The sequence below is a fragment of the Puntigrus tetrazona genome, chromosome 15 (assembly GCF_018831695.1).
Source record: "Puntigrus tetrazona isolate hp1 chromosome 15, ASM1883169v1, whole genome shotgun sequence".
NCBI lineage: Eukaryota > Metazoa > Chordata > Actinopteri > Cypriniformes > Cyprinidae > Puntigrus > Puntigrus tetrazona.
This window is the reverse complement of record NC_056713.1, coordinates 8,799,872-8,823,239: the sequence shown is the minus strand read 5'-3', so window position 1 is coordinate 8,823,239 and position 23,368 is coordinate 8,799,872. Positions and strand designations below refer to the sequence as shown.

The 23,368-nt window shown below is 41.4% G+C and overlaps 1 protein-coding gene across 2 annotated transcripts in view; it reads right to left on the bottom strand.

The window, feature by feature from the left end:
* Positions 1-6,313: 6,313 nt before the first annotated feature.
* LOC122359480 (TRPM8 channel-associated factor homolog) overlaps positions 6,314-23,368 on the bottom strand; it is a 31,704-nt gene continuing 14,649 nt past the window's right edge. For both annotated transcript variants that reach the window (XM_043259797.1, XM_043259798.1), the window contains exons 2-8: positions 9,268-10,000; positions 8,191-9,182; positions 8,006-8,100; positions 7,702-7,915; positions 7,392-7,631; positions 6,946-7,283; positions 6,314-6,826 (exon numbers count right to left, since the gene is read on the bottom strand). In XM_043259797.1, the coding sequence (XP_043115732.1) occupies positions 6,593-6,826; positions 6,946-7,283; positions 7,392-7,631; positions 7,702-7,915; positions 8,006-8,100; positions 8,191-9,182; positions 9,268-9,884 (2,730 nt within the window). In that variant the 5' untranslated portion in view covers positions 9,885-10,000 and the 3' untranslated portion in view covers positions 6,314-6,592. The remainder of the gene's footprint in view (positions 6,827-6,945; positions 7,284-7,391; positions 7,632-7,701; positions 7,916-8,005; positions 8,101-8,190; positions 9,183-9,267; positions 10,001-23,368) is intronic.

The following is a 23,368-nucleotide window of genomic DNA, read 5'->3' as shown; positions in this document are numbered from 1 at the left end:
CATGACAATCAAGATCTCAAAAACGTTCCCCTCGGCTCCATCCATTGATCGTTGATCTGAATCACCCTAGCACGCCAACAATGCGGAAAACCACTAAAATCACTAACCTACTAGAAAAGTTATTTCAGACAATATTATAAGTTAACCAAGATTAACGTTTATTTTGCCAGGCAAGAATAGTTTCTTGCTGGGCTGGGCTGGATGGGCCAACCCCACGATTTGAAGAAAGCGCAAAGGTTCAGGTTGACCACCTTGGAGAAGGTCTCAGCGTATAGATTCATCTTGCCTGCATTGTCACTTGGCACTCCTTTCATGTCTCGGTAGGCAGTAAAAACTTTCTTAAGCCTCCCAGCCAATTTTTTCTTGAAGCTGGAAAAATATTTAATGTGATGTTGAAGAAAATAGGTATAAATGTTATTTGGTTATTACATAACTGTATTTTTCATAATTATATAAACAAGTATTACATTTTATGTTCATACCTGCATGTATGTCTCGAGCTTCTCCACAGTGTTCAGAGAAGTAAAAAAAAGCAAGACATATTATTTAGGTTGTTTGCTTATCTGATATACGTCTATTGGACGTCTCCTATTAGATGTCAAAAAGACATCTATCAGAAAAAAGCAATCTGTGAACTGTCACCCTGTCACTTTACAGCTAAGGAGGCCGTCTATGAACTTTCACCCTGTCCTGACACAGCTATGGGGCTGTTCCTGCATCTTTATCCAGTCCTGTCATGGCTATGGAAGCTGTTTATGAGTCCTTGTTCTGCTCAGTCACAACTAATGAAGGTCACCTGTGAACTTGCAAACTGTAATGTCCTGCATGTTCCGCCCTGGAACCCTGCTCCACCCTTGTGGGCTCCCTCTCCACCTGCACCGCCCTGGTGTGTTTCTACTTTGTCTGTTCCACCATGGAGGATTTTGGACTTGCCTGCTCTGCCCTGGAGGGCTTTCGCTATGGCTGCTCTGCCCTGGAAAGTCCAGGTTCTGCCAGCTCCACCCTGGAGAGTCCCAGCTTTGTCTGTGCAGCCGTGGCTCCCAGCTCTGCTTTTGCTCCATGGCCTAGATCCATGAAGGCTCCATCCTCCAGGACTACAATTGTCCCATGCCTCAGGTGCCACGCCCCTTCTACATGGACCTGGCCCTCCATTGTGCCTCAGTTCTTCCTCCGCTTCACCTCCCTCCCGCTCAATAATTCTTTCATATACTTGTATTTTGTCTTACATTTTAATAAAAAAAAAAAAAAAAAAACAAAAAAAAACTTACTTGAATCGTCAGCAGCTTGGGGATCTATAGACTGATTGCAAACCGACAAAACTGACACACTGACTATACAGATCCTTATGAATATTGCATTCATTTGACTATTTTGGTTTTTGGTTGTCATATAAATGACCTTGTTTGCAACTGCAATATTGAACTGTTTACTTAATATTAAATGATAACATTTAACATTCTTTGTGTTACTGCCAGCTCGTTTACAAAATATGCCTTTGTTAAACAAGGCCTCAATTTGAAACCCTTAAAATATATACAATTTCTGCAACGTTTTTACCTTTACTTGTCACTTATTGTCTAACTTATGTGCCATGGGCCACAAAAGGTGTTTTCTATGACATATGCAAGTACACAAAAAACGCAACAATTACAAAATTAAAGAATTTTATTTGTGCGCTGTAATCCAACTCTTCCAGATCTATATAACTGAGAGGAACACACCCAAAGTCTTTATTCTGTGTTCTTCATCTCTATGAAATGACTATAAACAGTAAAGCCCATGCCTGACTGAAGCGCTCATTAAAAATTAAAATTTTGCTGCTTTAAGGTACGGTCATACTGCAGTTTGGGTATGCATATCCATGAGCCTCTGGATTCCGTTCTGCAGGAAAAGGGGGACCCTTACAGGACACACACCACACTACGGGCCGATCTGGCTACAGAATCGCACCCTGTTGTGTTTTGTCACTTTCCTTATATACTCAGACCAGACAAAGAGATCCCAAATGTAATTGTAAAAACCTTTTGGTGTTTAGGTTTCCATGCTCCAGGGTCACACCTGGCTGGAACACTTTCAGAGACCCAAAAAAATGACTCTAATTTGCCTTTTTGCATTGAACTACAAAAAAAACCTTTTCTCTATCATTGGTCGGCAAGTAGGTTTGGCATCAAAAGATAATTTAAGAAATCAATTGATGAAAAATGCAACTAGAATAGAATTTCAGTGTCCTGTCTAACTGATAGTGAGCTGTTGCTCTGTTAATCGGTGTAGTTAGACATTTGTTTAGAAATAACAATGCATTATTTTATCTATGGAGCGACGCATTTATTGCAGATTTTGTTCAAAAACATTACAAAATTACATTTGTTTAAATATTGAGATAGCGGCTGCATGTGATAGTGATGTAGTGCTTCATAATAACTTCATAACTAATTCCTTAAATCATGCTTTTATATAAATTAAAAAAAAAAATTGTCAAATATACTTTTTCAAAAACATATTATAAAGAAATAATCAAAACCATAGGACTGATAAAATATCAGCTGCGCTTTTTCTCTCTCTCTCTCAGAGAGCGAGATCATGTCATTTATATTACCAAGACATTTATATTACCCTCGCTTAGCCCCTTTTACAACGAGATGCTTCTGGTCTAACCAGATTCAATGATCTATGCGACTGTCCTGTCTTTGGACTCTTTTGTTATTGTTTTTGTCTCGTGCCACGTGCTCTCTGTGCCCTACCTTCCCTTCATGTTTAATTGTATTATTGTCTTCAGCCGTGACTTGTTAATTTAGTTAATTACCTTGTGTATTTAAGTCCTGTGTTTTAAAACATTTTTCTTTAGTCCATTATTACAGCCATGTCCTGTGTTCAGTAATAGGCAATGTGCTAAATTTAAGTAATCTATTCTGATATATCTAGCTAGAAATGAAACATGTTCACTGTTAAAAATAAAGCTGTCCTTGATTTACCTTTGACGTGTGATCAGTAATACAAACAGTGAGCATAAATTGGAGGGCACCATTTTTTTCTGTTAACTAGGGCCTTTCTTGGGTTATGTCGAGGTCAGACATCAGTGCTATTCCCTGGGTCACTTTTGAGTCATGGGAAACAAACACCCTAAATTTGGAAACTTTCAGAATCACAAGGAGTGAAAACAGAGGTTAAAGGAGAGCGGTGTTATTTACTTCTATTCTCAGCTGTCTGTCAGTAGTCTGTTGCTTTATGGAGGTCTCTTTCATTGTGTGTGTCCTCGTTGGTGTGTTCCTGGGCCCCACAGATGGACATGTGGTGGCTAATTTCAGGGATTCACCTGACTGCATTGAGTTCTTCTACAAAGAGAAAGTTCCCGATTTGGGAGCTTCCCTGACAGATGTGGTCCATTTATGTCTGCTCTTTCTAAACACATATCACTTCGCCACACTGTACAACACACACTACCACACAGCTGTCTATTCTGCTTACATATTTCAACCAAGCAATGGTGAAGGCAGAGAGACACGCTGCTTTGTTGAGGTGAGTTTTATCTATTATTATTAGTGCCTTCAGTATATGTTGATTGTTGCTTTTGGTTCCTGTTGAACATCTTGTTGGATTCTCACATTAAGTTTATAAGTTACTTATAAACACAAAACATTATTGGTAACACTTTTTTTAAGGTGTCCATAATACAGAGTAAATACTAAGTACTTAGTAGTAGTAGCCATTGTACATAAAATAAAATGTACTTACCACGTAACTACGTTATGAAACAGTGTACTTACTGTTTGTAATTATATAGAAGTAACAGTCTGCTAACGTTATACATTTGTAACAGACCAAATCTGTTACACAGCTACTTATTTAAGCAAAAGACTGTTACAGATTGTCAAAGTTGTGCCATTTGTGCCAGATGTGTTTGCCCCTGTTTGGACTATTGCTTGTTTGCCTGGATTATCTTTCTCTCTTTTTTTGTCCTGTTTTTGACCCTTGCATGTTTCCTGGAATATTCTTGTGCTTTCCCTTTGCCATATCGGTCTTCTGGTGCTTGACCCTGCCTGTATTTATGACCATGTCTTATGATAAAAACCTGCAGATGGATCTGCATGTCAAATCTTGTTTGTCCTGTTACAATTAGATTTTCTTTTACAAAAATTGAACGTGTTTCAAGGGGTATTTTACTCCAGTTTTAGCTTTAGATGAAAAAGAATATAATTTCAAATATTTTGCTGGCTGATGCTAATTGAAGTAATATTTAAATATAAAATCCAAATATTTTATTCAACCAACTATAATATAACTATAATACATCTGATGGAAAATCAAAAGACTTGATGTTCAGAACAGAATAACTACAGTAATTACCCATTGCCCCCTGGGAGTGTTTTTCCCCAAAGACTTTTGTTCTGAAATTATAATAATATTTTTATTAAATAACACATTCTCCCTATCTACATGTCCTGCTGTTCTCATATCAGAACCGTGATGTTCTACAAAACAACTTTTTTTTTTTTTTTTTTTCTTGCTGCTGAATAGAATTTGTGAAATCCATTTTCTCTCAGGTGTATTGGCTCATTTCCACTGAGCGGTATGGGTCATTACAGTAATACAATAAAGTTTTAATGTACAGTGTTAACCGTTATAAAAGTATAAGAGGCTAAAGAGGAAATAAAGACGAATGCAAACAAAGCGCTGTACTATGGTCAAATTCAAAATAAAGTATATATAAAGATAAATATAACTTTGTGGTTAACCAGAAATATGACCAAGAACAAAAAGATGCATGAGACCATGAATGCCTGTTAAATATAACGTATCCCAAATAGAATTGTATCTCATGTTTAATCACTACAGAGAATTCAGAATCAGTGGCAAATGTCAGAAGAACTAGCCAAGCTTGAGGCTGCTCTCGGGTGAATACATAAGCACTGATGTTCCGGTGATCCCCTGGAGCTCTGAAATCAGCATTGTAATTTTTCATACAGGCGCTATCTTTATAAATAAACCACAGATTTCTGTTTTAAACAACTAAAATTACACTTCATGACATAAGAGTAAAATTACCTGCGATTTGGGCAATGACGTTTCACCAGTCCACAAAAACAGAAAAGAATGCATGTTGCAAAGTAGCTATTGTCTGTATGAAAATATAAATTTGAAAATACACATTTTTTTTTTGTGTGTGTGTTTGTGCACAGTGATGTAAATAAGCCAATGTAAATAAACTCACAAAAATAAAGATTCTAGTCAACCAATCAGTTTAGTTTTTTGTACCTTTTGTTGTTCTAGGTAACCTTCTGAAAGTGGTGCAAAAATTTACAATGGAAACAAACATAATGGCGTACCGTACCGCACTGTACCGAACCTTACTGCTCAGTGAAAAAAGGAGCCATAACTGTTATGGTAAAACTTGTACTGCAAATACATCTTGATTTTATCTTGTGGTTATTTTGGGACAAAAGTATGGGGGCGTTTCCCCCTACTCTTCCCTAACATTCAGATTTGTCATGTTAGTATGTTAGAAGGTAGTACCATGTACTTAGAGAAAATACAGATTTAAAATGAGTTTTCCTGAAGAAAATTATCCTTAAATCACTTCAAAAGTTGTTGTAGAATGCTGCTTAAATGAAATGGTCGACTTCCTTCAGCAATTCTCTGATGCACCGGTGAATGAGCTGTTCAGTGGCCAATGCAAATTTTAGCCTAACACATTCATATGAATTTAATAACTCTTGAGCATTAGCAACAGGGCTTAATTTTGTATTTTCAAATCACATCAAAACTATTAACCATTCAGAGTCCTTTAAAGCAATATATGATTTATTCTTTTGAATAAAAAAGGGAAATAAACCAGTACAACAAACCATGCCCAAATGTTAATTGCAGTGCATGCAGTTTTTAGTATTCATAAAACGTACACTACAATGCATGCTTTTTACATACATGTTCTATTCCAGTAGCCTATAGCCACCTTTAGTTGATAGCAAGTGCTCTGATTATTTTATAACTTTACATGACATAAATCAATTGCCCATTGTGGGATTTATGTCTTAAAGGATTTGTTTTACAGGTTTTACTCAATAGAAGCACTGTGCCCAGGCCTCAAAAAGGCTCTGAGTTTTTCTACTTGATATTATGTGTATGTGCTGTGCAAAATGTCTTATCTACAGAAACAGGATGTGGAGACTGCTGAGCCCATCTACTGGTCGAGAAGAAACAACTGCACCTGGTTCTGTGAAGGACACCCTGAGTGGGAGGAAGACGCAAGCACAAGAATATAAATATTGTGTGAAATGTAGTGTGAGCATACAGGACTTCCCTGCATGCCTTTAATGCTGTTGTTCAGTATCCTGAGCTCAGTCTCAATTATTCTGAATTTATTAAACTAATTAAGATAGTAAATTTAAAAGTAAGTCTCATCATTGACAGACCTGAACCTGGGAGGGAAACAACGAAGATTTTCCCAACACCATCTACGTACTTATTAAATGAAATAAAAAAATGTTAATTTCCATTACATTAAAGTTAGTAATATGTCATTTTATACTTAATCTTACCCATTAGCTACATTAAAACTTACACTGCATGTTAAAAGCTATCTGAGATGTTCTTACTAGACCATAGGATGGTCACTCCATTCAGGGAGATGAGAGATTTTCTCTTGTGTGCTGGGCTGGATGGGCCAACCCCACGATTTGAAGAAAGCGCAAAGGTTCAGGTTGACCACCTTGGAGAAGGTCTCAGCGTATAGATTCATCTTGCCTGCATTGTCATTTGGCACTCCTTTCATGTCTCGGTAAGCAGTAAAAACTTTCTTGAAAGCATCCCAGCCAAATTTTTCTTGAAGCTGGAAAAATATTTAATGTGATGTTGAAGGTGAGATAAAATAGGTATAAATATGTCATTTGGTTTTTACATAATTGTATTTTTCATGATAATTATATGAAATGTTATATATGTTCATACCTGCATGTATGTCTCGAGCGCTGTCCACATACTCCAGCTTTTTAAATCCTTACCGCCACTGCAATACATCTTGGTACGAGCCTGACGTTCTTTTAGAGTCATGTCTGGATGAGCATTTGACCTATTTATACCCAGCACTTCCTCATGTATGTACACTGACCACAGGTTGCAAGTGCACTCAGTGGTGTGTGGAGGGAACTCCCAGACTGCACGCTGTTGGTTATGGCCCAGCTCGTGAATGGGTCCCCAAATACCACTTTTGTAGGCTTCCTGTACATTTACTAGATCTGGGGCAGATGTGGAGTGCATCATGATGGGATATCCAGCATGCATGAAACCTGCAAGGGGAGAAGGCGGAACAGTGTTATCACCAGGACAGTGGGAGTGTAATTAAGTGATTCTATTGTAATAGTGACCTTTATTTTAACAAAGATAATACCACCAACCATTAGAGATCTGAACATCTGCAACAAACCGCTCCTTGCGGGGAAACTTGGAAGGACTTGCTGCCAGGTTAGCTATGCTTTTCATTATGGTGTCCCAAAATTTAGCCACCTCGTCGGGGCGGTCCAGATTCCTTATATTTTCTGATTCTAGTGTCATGATTATGTTCTCAAACTCAAGCTCCGCCCAGGGAGCGGGAGCCTGACGAATCCTGTTTACCCAGTCATCTACACTAGTCTCTCCTAAGGGCACAAAACAAGTTAGTGTATTGTTTTGAACAGAAACTCATTCACGCTCATTCAGAATTCTTACCAGACTTGAAATATGGAACCTGTACTGAGTCCTGCACGACAATTTCCACCCCATCCACTTTGCTTTGAGGAGGTGCTATTAAGTAGATGAGCCCTCCCCATAGATTGCAGATTTGGACCATTTCTGTGTTCAAAGGAAATCGTTCATGGACCACAGGAGCTCGTTTCAGAACATTTGATCCACCAATATTATCTGTTTGGCAACCAAGCTGCACCTGCACAAAGTGTTTAACATGTATACTACATGTATACTACATTCAGCAACAATTCCTTGATTAGATAAATGTGTAGACTTGATTCATCACCTGCCAGTTTTTCCCGACGATCTCTGGAGGTACTGCTATGTATGTCTTCATACCAGGGGCAAGATATAACCCTGTGCTTAACCATTCTTCACAACCTGAAACAATTGAGTACATGTTTATTTTAAAGTGTTCAAGTATTTTGAAACCTTAACAAGAAATAATATGTAGTGGGAAAACTTTCATACCTCCAGTGTTGGCAGTGATCCGAACTCTTGCATTAGACACAGTTGGAAAGTTAGGTCTGTCTTTAATGATGTATGGAAGAAGGGCATCTGGATCGGGTGACACCTTGTACACCTCAGATCCAATGCGGAGCATCAGGTGGTCTTTGGCACTTTCAACAGGGCAGTTACTACACACTTGTGGAACACCTACTTTCTTCACTATGTCACTAAGAAGCCCTACCACTGAAGTATAGTCGGCACTGTCATGGCATCGCATGTCAAGGTAACTGGCACAGTCATTGCCCAGCTGTTTCAAACAGCTCTGTTCTTGATTAGTCAGTTCTCGCCCCAGGCTTGCATGTTCAGCAAACCGATGCAGCATTCTACGAAAGTGGTACCCCTCTTTACAACTATGCTCAATTTCTGGAGCTTTGTATAACCCTCCACACAAGGTGCTGCCCAAGAGACTCAATCCCATCTTATTGAGAATGTGATTTCCTGGATAATCAGTCATCACATTGCAGCCACAGTGGGTCTGGGCCCAATACCAGGCATGACCCCCAATCATAAGACCTCCACCTTCTGCAACAAATTCTTGGATCTCTGCACACTGGGCATCACTGTATGAAGTACAAACGTAGATGCTTAGATCTTTTCTGAAACCAGTCAACTGGCAATCTAGACCAGATTTGCTCAGTACTGTGTGGGCTGCGGTTAGGTTGGGTACAATCCCGATAACACCCTTGCGACCCTCGTCAAGCCACTTGATAGCATTGATCAGAAAAGTGGACAGCGAGTCCTTTTTCATGTAGGCTTCTTGCGATACCAGGATTACTCGACCTTGCCCGTAATAGGCACCAGCAATGAATGCTTTTCCATCTGGAGTGACTGCAATAGGAAATGCTAATGGTCCGTGCACCATCACCTCGGATGCTATAGCCTCACCTTGGACATCAAACTCAGACACACCTTCTAGCAAGAACTCTAGGTCATCTTTGAAGTCCTTGCCTATACTGAAAAGAAACAATTAAAAATCAGTTGGTGAAATGTATGTTTCTTAAAGAACTGGTAAAAATTAAGAATGTCTGCTGAACTTACGATAAAGCAAGCCAACTAGAAGGGATGTTTCTTGGAACAGGAAAGATGCCAACTTCTCCATAGTGTTCAGAGAAGTAAATTCCAGCAACACTGCACACTTTGTTTCCTGGGAAGTTCCTTATAGTGTTTTTTTGCGGGTGGGTAGCAGCCCAATGCCAGGCCTGGCCAGCGATGATTAAGCCACCCCCAGCTTTGATGAAAGCGATCAGATTCTTTGCACAATTCTCAACACTGTAAGCATCCGTGATATATATAGCAAATCTATTCTGGAAGTCTCCTAGCTCTATCTTAAAAGGACAGTGGTTTAAGTTTTCAGCTACCAAACATAATCTCTTCTGAATCCCTACAATGGCAGCATCACCATTACGTGGCATGAGCCACTTAAGAGCATTTTCCATCAGGCCAGGGAAATGTGTTAGGTATTGCTCATGTCCAAACACCACCACACGTCCCTGACCGTAATGAGATGCAGCCATCAGCACCTGACCTCTTGGATTCATGACAAGTGGAAAGGCATGTTCACCTATTAGTACAAGATCACTGGGCACTGCTTTCCCTTTAAAATCAAGCTCCTCCAGCCCATACATGATAGCATAGTAGTCTTGTTCCCGTGCCATGGTGGATTAGCTCTGTTTAACAAGTTAGCTTAAAACAATCACTCAGTAATACAGGGTAAAAGCACTGGGTTTGTTTAACCAGAGATTGTGAAGTAAATTGATACTGGTTTTCGGTCCTACACAAAAACAGAAAAAAAGAAAAAAAATTTTCATTAAAACACACTTATAAGCAGGATATCCTATCACATAATAATGGTTATGTAAATTGAAAATTTGTCATTTTACAGACATAAAAACCTAATAGACATACGATTCTTTTGTCTGTGGAATTTTTATTATTAGACTGCACAAACAAATCACTAAAAGTCTTTTTTAACATAGAAACTGTTTTAGGAAAATGCTAAACTTTTAGTTTCCTGCTGGTAGTAACATATTAAGATCACAGGTTTACAGTAGTTTTAGTGAGTTTAACAACAGGTATCGTCAGTTTTTCAAAAAAGAAGAGGACATTGGAACCAAACAGTGGATGTCGTTGTTCCACATGTAATAGACTGCACCCTCTGGAGGCTGACTTTGATGGCTGTATATGTCACCTGAGGATTTCTCATTTCAGAAAAGCAAGTAGTACACTATGCACGCAACCTTTGAATGCCTCCTTACAGAAGGTGTTTACAACTTAACATTATTTTAAACTGCATCCAGTAAAACTAACAAAAAAAAAAGAAAATCTTAATATCTTCCTTGATTTTTTTCTAACATTACTGTACATATACTTCAGCTCCTCAAACACTGAAAAATATAAAAGTAAAACCTTTTTGGTTTTTTAATTACTTTTCAAATTTATAAATAATTTTCCTTCATTTAAGTATCATGATAGCACACATATTACATAACACACAGACATCTCTTACATGTTTGCGTTTGCATCTGCAAGACGTATTATTTAGGTTGTTTGCTTATCTGATATACGTCTATTGGACGTCTCTTATTAGATGTCAAATATACATCTATCAGATGTCTTTAAAATGTTTATGAATTAGAATGTATGAAAAACTGACATCTGAAAGATGTTTGCCAGATGTTTGTAAACAGCAGATGCTTTCCAAATCAAGAGCTTTTTCAGATCTTGCAGACATACATGTGCTATCTTGGTAGTGTAAGAGCACAACATGTGTTGTCATAGCAACTTAATACTTTCTGTTTCCTATGTGGCCACTATGTTTTTCTAGGCAACTCTCATTTACTCGCATATCAGGGCAAAAGAAAACGTACTTGATACCCAAATGGCTGGTATATTTAGCTTACAATTTCACATTTTATTGGTATTAACTAATATTTATGAAAACTTGATCAAGCGGAAGAACATGTTTTGAGTTTACCAACCAAGTACTCCAAATCTTTATTAATCTTTGGAGGGGACTTCAATGTGGCTTTAGAGAACTTCTTAGATCAATGGCCAAAATCACCTGATAATTCAAATCTTTATTTAATCTGAGTGTGTCCCTTTATCCTCTGTGCTCCCTGTAATGGTGGTTGCTATTGTTGTATTACAAATTTATAAAAGGTTAAACACAGACGCCAATATAACAGTATATGCTGAATGTGTATTGTGATTTACATTCTAAGAGCAGGAAGCCCAAGCTCCGAGACAGTTATCTTTTGTCTTTCAGTTCTTGAACATCTGGTAGGTGTCCTAAATCAAGTGTGAATGCTAATCCTAAGGTACAACTGTGCCTTTTGTTTCACCTATGCATTTGAATGACACCTGGATGCTAAATAGATCAAGGATCGGGAAAGTTCCTGTTCTGGGCTAAGTTCCTGATCGCATTTGCATACTCTTGTTTTACTGGTCTCCACCTCTGTGTTGTACTCCCCCTTTGAAACATATATACTTCAACCTAACATGTTTCGGTTAGATTTGTTTCTTGGAGATTTCTTGAAGATTTTCTTGGAGATTGCTTGACGATTTTCTTAAAGATTTCTTGAAGACTTCTTGCAGATGACTACAGCAACGAAATAAAAAAAACGAACTCCTGCTTTACCAAGAATCTCCTGGTCTCTTCTTAAAAAGAAGCTAAAAAAAGTTTCCAACACTATCTTGAGAGTGTGGGCCGCACACTTTCCTCTAGAGGCCTCACCTGTCCACCAGCCTGCTACAGAGGCCTCATCTGCCCACAAATCTCCTCCAAGACCCCTCAAGGTGTCGGCTTATGCCTTAGATCCTCTAGACATATCCCCAGAGTCTGCAGAACCTCTGCAAAACCTCGTCCTGCCCCGTCACGGTCATCCCTGAGTCCTTGTCTTGCCTTTGATTTTACTTTGTCCCATCACTGTTTTAAAGAAGCCATCTGTGAACTGTCACCCTGTCCCTTTACAGCCAAGGAGGTCGTCTATGAACTTTCACCCTGTCCTGACACAGCTATGGGGGCTGATCCTGAATCTCTATCCCGTCCTGTCATGGCTATGGAAGCCATTTATGAGTCCTTGTTCTGCTCAGTCTATGAAGGCCACCGGTGAACTTGCAAACTGTAATGTCTCGGCCACAGAGGCCGTTGTTAACCTCTCTGTTACAATCCCACATGTTCTGACCTGGCCCCCTGCTCCACCTGCCCTGCCCTGGTGGGCTCCTGCTGTCACCACTCCGGTGTGCTCCCGCTCTGCTGTCACAGTCCTTGTGGGCTCTGGTGCGTTTCTGCTTTGTCTGTTCCACCATGGAGGATTTTGGACTTGCCTGCTCTGCCCTGAAGGGCTTTCACTATTGGCTGCGCCACCCTGGAAAATCCAGGATCTGCCAGCTCCACCCTAGAGAGTCCCAGCTTTGTCTGTGCCGCCGTGGCCCCCAGCTTTGCTTTTGCTCCATGGCCTAGGTCCATGAAGGCTCCATCCTCCAATTGTCCCATGCCTCAGGTGCCAAGCCCCTTCTACATGGACCCTTCTCCATTGTGCCTCAGTTCTGCCTCTGCTTCACCTCCCTCGCGGTCAATAATTCTTCAATATTCTTGTATTTTGTCTTGCATTAATAAAAAAGAATAAAACATACCTGAATCGTCGGCAGCTTGGGGATCTACAGACCAACTGCAGACTCACAAAACTGACACACTGACTATACAGATCTTTATGAATATTGCAAGAATTTTACTATTTTGGTTTGGTTAATTTTGCAAGTGCAATGTTAAACCGTTTAATATTAAATGATAACATTTAACATTTTTTGTGTTACTGCCAGCTCGTTGTAAGGCAGACTCCAGAGACCGAGTAGAATCCATTCGCAGGCGTTTATTTGAGGAAGAGACAAAAGATATAAACAGTAACACAAGCGTTAGGTCAGTACCAGGTAGGCAATCCAATAAGCGAACAGGTTCGGGGTAGTAGTACAGCAGAGTCAAACTTAAGGCAGAAAGTCGGCAACGGGTACACAGTCCAATCAGGCAAACAATACAGAGAGGCAGAATCCAGGGAACGTGAGTCGAAACAAAACAGGCTATGGTCATACACAGGCATATCAGAACAGTAGCAGTATAATCACTTAGTAACGCAGTACTTCGCACTGATTAGACCAGGTGTTCTGGCTTTATGCTGAGCCAACAGGAAGTGGAGAAGAAGCCAGATGGTTGAGTACTGCTAGTATTCCGGTGAGGGCTCCCTCTGCTGGTCAGGCGTTACACTCATTTACAAAATAGACCTTTATGTCAAGTAGCTTTTTATTGTCATTTCAACTACATATAGCTGTGCAGTACATAGTGCAGTACATAGAATGAGACAACGTTTCTCTAGGACCTGGTGCTACATGTAGTCACACTTTCAACAAAATACACAATACAAAAAACTCAGATACTGAGCTAAGACAGTGTCTTAGCCACATAATGTGCAAAGTGTGCAGACTAGTGCAAAACCCAGTGTGCAAACACAAGATCAGTGCAAGGCAAAAACATAATTAGTGCAAGGACACAAAATACAAACAACAATAAATATGACATGCAAGACTGCTTATGGAACAGAAAGTCCATTCAGGTGTGGTTGAGGAGTCTGATGGCTTGTGGGAAGAAACTGTTAAGCAATCTGGTTGTGAGGGCCCAAATGCCCCGGTACCTCTTTCCAGATGGCAGAAGGGTGAATAATGTGTGTGAAGGATGTGTGGGTGATCCTGTGCTATATTGTGGGCTTTGTGGAAGCAGAGTGTGGTGTAGATGTCCGTGATAGAGGGCAGAGAGACGCCAATGATCTTTTCAGCTGTCCTCACTATCCTTTGGAGGGTCTTGCAAACCGATACGGTGCAATTCCCAAACCAGCCAGTAATGCAGCTGCACAGGACGCTCTTAATGGTCCCTCTATAGAACATAGTCAGGATGGGTGGAGGGAGATGAGCTCTCCTCAGCCTCCTGTGGGATTTATGTTTTACAGGTTTTACTCAATAGAAGCACTGTGCCCAGGCCTCATAAATGCTCTGAGTTTTTCTACTTGATATTATGTGTATGTGCTGTGCAAAATGTCTTATCTACAGAAACAGGATGTGGAGACTGCTGAGCCCATCTACTGGTCGAGAAGAAACAACTGCACCTGGTTCTGTGAAGGACACCCTGAGTGGGAAGAAGACGCAAGCACAAGAATATTGTGTGAAATGTAGTGTGAGCATACAGGACTGCCCTGCATGCCTTTAATGCTGTTGTTCAGTATCCTGAGCTCAGTCTCAATTATTCTGACTTTATTAAACTAATAAGATAGTAAATTTAAAAGTAAGTCTCATCATTGACAGACCTGAACCTGGAAGGGAAACAACGAAGATTTTCCCAACAATTTGGAGGGGGCACCCGGATCTGTCTGAGACGAGGTCTCTGCTGGGAATCCTCTGCTTCAACCATCAGTACTGAACAACGAAACAGGTAAGCAGTCACCTTTTTCACAAAAGAACTGCAGGATTGATTACTCTAAATTATCTGGTTAGAGTGGTGGAGGCACCAGTGGTTTTCTGTATATTGAAATCAGAATAATTGACGAATTCAAAGGATTTAAAGTAGTAAATGCAGTCAAAATGAATAGCAAAATGGTAATGTCCTTTTAGAAAGGTTGAAATTCACTAAAAGAGTGATTTCGTGAATCCTGGCGTGGTACTCTACAGTTTGTAAAACCCGGCGTGGTACAAAAAAGGTATAAGAAATATTGTGAAGTGTGGTGTTATATCGATCTGTGTGTGTACCTGAGTGCGTGTGTGAATGAGATAAGCTGATCTCGAGTATTTTGAGACCAAATTGTCGCGCACCTTCTCTGGACTGTCACTTAAGTGTGACCCGGTAGGAACGGACGCGAGGGTTTGGCCTCAAGTGCGGAGAAAGCTGAATGCATGAGCCCAAGAGATTGGGACACTGAATGACAGAAATAAAACAAGAGTGAAAGAAGCAGTACACACACAGTGGTTTCTGTATTAAGGACATTGATCCTGGGAAAGTAGGTGGTGTTAGATTATATAATAAAAAGCCAATTATTACCCATAGGGAAGCATAAAAAAGTTAGACATACAAACACCCCTATAACCTGATGGTGCAGACTGTTTGGTCATAATACAAATTGTGAGAAGTGTAATTGGACTAGGGTAAAATATAAACTGATAAAATGACTACCTATAAGGAAGTATAGGATAAATTGTGTAGACAAATGTTGACACAGGCTGAAATTAAAGAAAACAGTTGAGGTAGAACCAAGTGAGGAGGCTAGGTTAGAAGAAAAAAAAAGTAAGAGCTAATAAATGAAGAACTGACAAAACAACCCATGAGTTCAATCATTAACAGTAGTTTAGACAGAGAAATAACTCAGGAAGTAGAGGAATTAGAGTGACACGTAGGGCAGCTGACTGGAGAAAGGAAGAGACTGACGGGTGTGCATAAGGAGGAGGCAGCATGTGGAAGCAGAGTAGGTAGTCTGTATGGAGAAGAAAGTATACATGAGGAGGAAAATGTCAGAATGCTGAGGACAGAACTCGAAAGAAGGGAAAGGGAAATCAGAGAAGAATGTAGGGAAGATTCAATGAAAGGGCTAAGCCTAGCTAAAGGTCAGGGTGAAGAAAATGATAGTGTAACAAACACTGGATATGAGCTGGACATAGACTGAGGTTCTAAACAGGTGGCACAGGCCCCACCCAGGGCTGGTACAGCTACCAGCCCCCACAAAGAAGGTGGTGCCTCAGGAACCACCTTATTACAAGCCTTAAATTTAAAGAAAGACATGGGGGTTAGAACAACATACCCAACCCAGTATCCACTGGATTCTGGTGTCCTCCTATCCTGTACAGAGTATAGACCATGGGGAAATGCAGACATGAATGCAGTACTACAACAAGTAGAAAACAGTCCAGAAATGTGTGGGGGTAGTGGAAAAACAAGAAAGGGAGGATTCTGAGGTAGAAAAACTGAAAACACAACTAGTAAAATTGCAAATAGAGGCAGAAAAAAATGCTTGTAATGAATCAAGGGATGAAAGGACAGGAAGTGTCACAAGGGGCAGCAAACTATCAGCCTCAGGGCCCACGTGATTATCCATATGACCCGCTGCCAGACTGGCCACCTTCTGGACAGTGGGCAGGGAGAGAGCAAGGGTGTTATCTGTGCGGCGCAGGTGATCACTGGAAAAGAGACTGCCCACTGAATAGAGGGGGACAACCTCCTGCACGGGGAAGGGCTCCTGTCAGAGGAGGGCCTCAGGGAAGAGGAAAAGGTGTCCCCAGAAATGTCCTGTGGTCTACCAACCAGGCAGACCAGGCGGATTATTGACAAGACCCACAGAGAACCAATAAGGGGGCTGAGGCTGAGCCCTACCTAACTATACTGGTCAACAGACAGCCAGTACAGGCCTTAGAGGACACTGGGGCCTCCTTCTCTACGATCAGGCTGGAAATGGTTGAGAAAGGATGCACTCTTCTGTGAAGTACAGGAAGTCAAAGGGTTCTCTGGGGAAATTGTAGCCTGGCCAATATCCAAACCTCTGTCTGTAGAAGTAGCAGGTCAAAAGGTCATGCACCCTTTCCTATGCTCTGCCAGTGTGCCCTCTGCTCTCCTCGGACGAGACCTGTTAGTAAAATTGGGGGTGAAAATTCTGTGTAGCCCAGAGGGCATCATTTTAACTTTTCCAAATGGAAAAACACAAAACTGCTCCATTAAGGATGGTCTAGTACCTGCAGCTGGTCAATGGGTATTAACTACAGCAGGAAGAGTGGGGGTGGACATTTATTGGGTCAGAGTGCTGCATCCAGAACAAACCAACTTTAGGCAGCTGATAAACCAGAACCCAGACCTGTTGAGACACTTCCTGCCAGTTTCTGACCCATTACACTGTACTCTATACTATGACAAAAGTAATGATGAGGTTTATGCAACAGAGTTTAGCCAATAAGTAGATCAAAGACATACCAACCTGAAAGGCTCAGTCATCTACATTGGAAAGGAAGGGGTAGCTGTGGAAGTAAGGTTAAGTGAGGAACAATATGACTGGTTTTAAATGAAAACTGTCTCTGGACCACACATCTCCTTAATGATCAGTAAACACCATGGAGCCAAAGCCTTAGGCCCCATGGTAAAAAGACTAAAACAGGCAGCAGATTGGGAAGATGAGAGACAGGGTTGGGAAAGATCCCACATGACAGGAGGTCACAGACTACACATAGAGGAAATATGTGAGGGCAGCTACGAGAAGTTAAGGTCAAACAGAGAAAAGACTAATGCCATAATGGATGGGCCAGGAGCAGAGGAGATGCTAGCCAACCTGCCAGAAAAGTTATGGTCAACAGGAAGTGAGGATGTGGGTTATTGTGATATTCAGCCAGTGTCTTTTGAAATAGACAAAACAACAGTGGTAAAGGAAAAACAGTACAGAAATAATTGTGAGGCCATGACTGGTATTGCCCCCACCATTCAGAGTCTATTGAACAAGGGAGTGCTGTGTGAGACCACCTCTGAGTGGAACACCCCAATACTGCCTGTCATTAAACACTCCACAGGGAAATATAGAATGGTCTATGACCTGAGAAAAATAAATGAGAGGGTTCTGACAACACCACTGCCCACTATTCTTTACACCATTTTAACCAGATTGACCCCAGAACACACCCACTTCTCCTGTATAGATCTGGCAAATGCATTTTTCTGTATACCTTTAGCAGAGCAGAGTAGGGACGTGTTTGCCTTCACATACAACGACCGGAAGTACACTTACACTAGATTACCACAAGGCTTCATTTTGAACCCTGGCATTTTCAACCAAGAGCTAAGAAAGCTGCTGGACAATCTGACAGTCGATACCAACACAATTGTGGTTCAATATGTGGATGATTTGCTCATTGCATCTACATCTGCTGCCACCTGTCTGACAGACACAGAGAGGGTGCTGTCACTTCTGGCTGAGGTAGGGTTGTAGGCAAGCAAACAAAAGTTGCAAGTCTGCAGGTCAGAGGTCACTTTTCTAGGACGATTAGTGGGTCGGCAGGGAACCTCTATGACAAATGACACCAAACAAGCCATACTAAACCACCCAAAATCCAAAAATGTGAAAGATATGTTGTCTTTTCTGGGCCTAAAAGGTTACAGCAGAGAGTATATTGTGAATTACACTGAAAGAACAGCTTTTCTGAGAGCTTTAGTGAAGGAAATTGGAATGAAAAACAGTAAGGGTGAATTGAATTGGACAACAGAGGCTGAACAGGCCTTCATTACCCTAAAAGGGGACATGGCAAAGGCTGCTGCTCTACAAACCCCAGACTATGGCCAACCTTTCCGTTTAGATGTGACAACCACAGGCAAAACTGTGAGTGGTGTGCTCTACCAGAAACAATTTCAACAACGACGAGTGTTGAGTTATGTGAGTGCTCCATTGGACGTGGTTGAACAGAAACAAGCCCCTTGTGCTCAATTCGCTGCTGGTGTAGCTAAAATGATCGAAGAAAACAATCATGTGGTATGAGGGTATGAGTAGCAGGCCACTGTTATCACCAGACGTGACCTTGTTTTGTGATGGATGTTGTTTCAGAAATGATCAGGGTACTCTTTCTGCTGGGTATGCAGTGGTGTCCAGTGTAGGGGAGGGAGATGACCTGACAGTAACAGTCCAACAGAAGTTGTCAACTAAACCATCAGCTCAAAGAGCTGAATTATTAGCTTTAACATCAGCATTGCAAAAGGGAAGTGGTAAAAGGGTGAACATATATTCAGATTCTGCCTATGCAGTAGGGGCAGCTACAGTTGAGCTGCAAGGGTGGGCCAAAGTGGGATTTGTGACATCAACAGGGAAGCCAATCAAACATGCAGAAGAAGCCTCTCAACTGCTAGAAGCTATAGTACTACCAAAGGAGGTGGCCATAGTAAAGTGCTCAGCACACACTAATGACACAGATTTTGTATCTGTAGGAAATGCAGCCACAGACAAAGCAGCAAAGCAGGCAGCTGGCTACGTGCCATTACAGATGATGGTCAGCAAGCTGCATCCTCCTTCGAAGAACAAACTACCTGGTTACAAAAAGGGGGAACAAAAACAGCCTCGGGACTGTGGAGAGGTCCAGAAGGAAGTCTCAGTGCTAGCAGATGCCCACTCGCTAGCACATAGTAATTCAAAAGATATAACCAAAAGATTAAAGGGGTGGTGGCATCCATTTCTACCACACATGATCAGTAACACTATTGCTGAATGTCAGACCTGCAGTGAATATAATGTCAAGCCCACCACACATCCGTTACCTGGCCACTTCCCCACAGATAGAGGCCCTGGGTACATGACTGTGATTGACTTCACAGACATGATAAATCCTGTCCACAAAAAGAGATACCTACTGGTCATGGTGGATAGTTTCACAGGATGGCCCGAAGCTTACTCATGTGCCAGGGAGGATGCAACGTCAGTGATAAAATGCCTCATCAATCACTACATACCTACACATACGTTCCCCAAAGTTATAAGGTCAGAGAATGGTACACACTTTAAAAATGAGCATCTGAACCAAGAAGAGTCAGCTCTAGGATTGAAGCACTCATATGGAGCAGTCTACCATCCTCAAAGCCAAGGTAAAGTTGAACGACTGAACCAGACCCTAAAAAACCAAATAACCATGATGTATGATACACTTCAAAAATGTCAATTTCTGAACAGGGTTAATTTCTGTGACTTTATCCTGCATTCTCCAACATTTTTCCCTGTCAGATTTGGACAACCATCTGTTGTCACACCTGCAAGCTTGTCCCATTTCAAACCTAATATGTTCAAACATGCATTTACCTCTCTAAATAAATCATTACCAGTAGTTGTGCCTTTAATTGACTGCGTGGCTGCCAACTCCTCTGTGATTTGAAAGTCTAAAGTTATTCCAGGTAAGAAGATGAGTACGCTGGACGGTGTCACGTACATCGCAGCTCTCGTCCAGAGAAAAAAAAGTCAAAGTCAGACGCTCTGTTCCTCAGCTGAAGCTCTAAGTTTCCAGAGATGTCCTCTATCTGCCTCGTTACAGTGCATCGGGAGAGTGAAACGCTCTCAAATGCACCCCTTTTCTCCGGGCATATCAGCGCAGCAGAGTCCAATAAACATTCCTTAAAAAACTCTCCATCGGAAAACGACTTACTTTTTTTGGTGATTTTGTAAGAAATTACATAACTTGTCCTGACGGCTGCATCTCTGGCAGCGGGAAGTTTAGTAAATCCTGTTGGGTTTGTAGTTTTGCTAGCAATGCATCAGACTCCCTTGCACGCTCTTCATTGGACAGATTTTTGTATTTGTCTTCATGTTTGGTCGTGTAATTGCGATTCAAATTATACTCTTTAAACACAGCAATCTGTGTACCACAGATTAAGCACACTGCTTTACCTTTAACTTCTGTACAGAAATATTTAACAGTCCATTTTTTTGTTATTCTTTATCAACTTTTCTTTTCTTAGCGTGAGCCGACATCTTGAGGGTTAACCGGCTTGTATCATTTGTAGTTGTTAACCGTCACCCACTTACGTGCATACGTTCGTTTAATTAGTGACGTAACGCTTTTCAAAATAAAAGTAAAAATTTTTTAGTATATTTAATTATATTTGACCTCACGCGGGCCGGAAACCAACGTGCAAAGGGCCGGATGTGGCCCGCGGGCCGTAGTTTGCCCAGGTCTGTTCTAACCTCTACTTTGCGGACCTTTCCGTCATTGCTCGGGAAAATGGATGTGATTAAGCCCAAAGGCCAGTCGTTTCTTGGGATTTGAGCTTGCTTCAATAGCACAACATCTCCAGGTTGTAGATTTTGGTGAGTCTCATGCCACTTGCGTCAAGGTTGGAGTGTACTGATGTATTCTTTTCTCCATCGACTCCAGAACTCGTTAGCCAATGCCTGCACTCGCTTCCACTGACATTTCAAAAGATCCTTTTCAGTGTAGTTCTCGAACAGAATAGGCACTTCGGGCTTCTGGGTTAAGAGCATTGCTGGAGTGAGTATACACTGAGAACAGGGATCTGATGAGACAGGAACCAGGGGTCTAGCATTTATGATTGCGGACACCTCTGCCATCAGAGTGCAAAGTACCTCATGGGTTAAGTGAGCATGTTTCTTTTGCAAAAGCATACCATCCAGAATCCTGCGGGTTACACCGATCATGCGTTCCCACGCACCCCCTATGTGGGATGCATGTGGTGGATTGAATTCCCACGTACAGCCATTCTCATGGAGGTATTTCAGAAGACTGCTCTGGTTTTTTTCGCTGGTTGCATGCCTAGTTCTTGACTTTGCTCCGATGAAGTTGGTTCCTCTGTCTGATCTGAGCTGTTTTGCCGGTCCTCTCACAGCAAAAAACCTTCGCAGGGAATTGATGCAACTGGCAGAGTTCATAGACTCTATGACTTCTATGTGTACTGCTCATGTACTCATGCATGTGAAGAGTATAGCCCATCTTTTGTTTTTAGCTACATCACCTCTGGTGCGCCGAGTGATCACAGTCCATGGACCAAAAACGTCTAACCCCACATATGTAAATGGGGGAGATGTACTGAGGCGCTCAGGAGGAAGATCTGCCATCTTTTGAACTTCTTGCTTTCCTCTGGGTCTGCGGCATGTCACACAATGATGAAGGATAGTGTTTATCAGTCTTTTCCCTCCTATAATCCACAAACCAGCCAGTTGTTCCTTCTGTGAACTGTCTCCCTTGATGATGCACTTTAGAGTGGTAGTAACTCACTAACAGTTTAGCAACATAACTTTGTTTTGGGAGGATGACTGGATTCTTTACCTCTGGCTTAATCGAAGCATGTTTCAAACGTCCTCCAACCTTCAAGAGGCCGTTATCCATGTAGGAGTGCCTGATAAAGTGGGCAGTGTCAGTTCCGTACTCTAGCTCACCTTGTTGTGCAGCTAACCTTAGTCTGTATATAGCCACTGACGGAGAAGGGCTGTTTCCAAAAACATGTACCCTCATACGGTAGTCTACCACTTCTTTGTTCAAGTTGTTGTCACTGTACCAGAGGAATCTCAAATAGTTTCTATCGTTCTCTTTCACCAGGAAACTATAGAACATCTGTTGGATGTCTGCCATAACTGCAATGCGATCTTTCCTGAATCGTAGAAGCACACCTAACAGGGAGTTGTTTAAGTCTGGGCCTGAGAGGAGCACGTTGTTCAAAGAAATGCCTTCATGCTGCGCACTGGAATCAAATACCACCTGAATTTGTCGGGGTTTTTGCGGATGATATACTCCGAAGATGGGTAAGTACCAATATTCTTCATCCTCGTGGATAGGTGGTGCTCTTTCTGCATGTTGATTCTGAAAGAGTTTCTCCATGAAGGTTGAAAACTGTTCTTTCATCTCAGGATTTCTATTCAATGTGCGACGCAAAGAATTAAGGCGAGATGAAGCTTGTTCCCGATTATTTGGAAGTAATGGTCTGGGTGATCTGAATGGCAAAGGAGCGACCCAGGTTTTCTGTTCATCTTGGTGGAACTCTGCTTGCATGATTTAAGAAGGTCTCATCCTCAAAGGACATGGCAGGTTTGTTATTTTTGGTTCTGTCAAATACCTTGAGTCCAAGTTCTTCATCTGCTTGCACACAATGAGTAGAGTGATTGAATGTACAGGGAAAAACAGATTTATGCTCCCCGCCATGACACAATTTCTCTTTCACTTTGATGTGGCTCTGACATGGAGTGAGAAGTGAAGGGCGGCCATTGTCCATAATGTTAGTTTTAAAGACACTCACCATTGGCTTATGGGCTCTGTCAATGCAGACATCACCCACAATCACCCAGCCTAAATCTAACCTTTGTGCAAAAGGTGCATTGTGAGGCCCGTTGATTTGTTGTCTCGCTTTGTGTACACGGATTATGTCTCTTCCCAGCAAAATTAAGATCTGAGCATCAGGATCTAGGTTTGGGATAAACTGTGCCACAGATTTCAAGTGTGGATGAGCAAGAGTGACTTCTGGAGTGGGTATGTCAGATCTGTTGCTCATTATCTCGTTACATTCAATCAGTGGTGGGAGATCAAGACATGTCTTACCATCCAGGGTCTCGATTTGGAAGCCAACCGCTTTCCTTCCTGACGTTTCCATGGA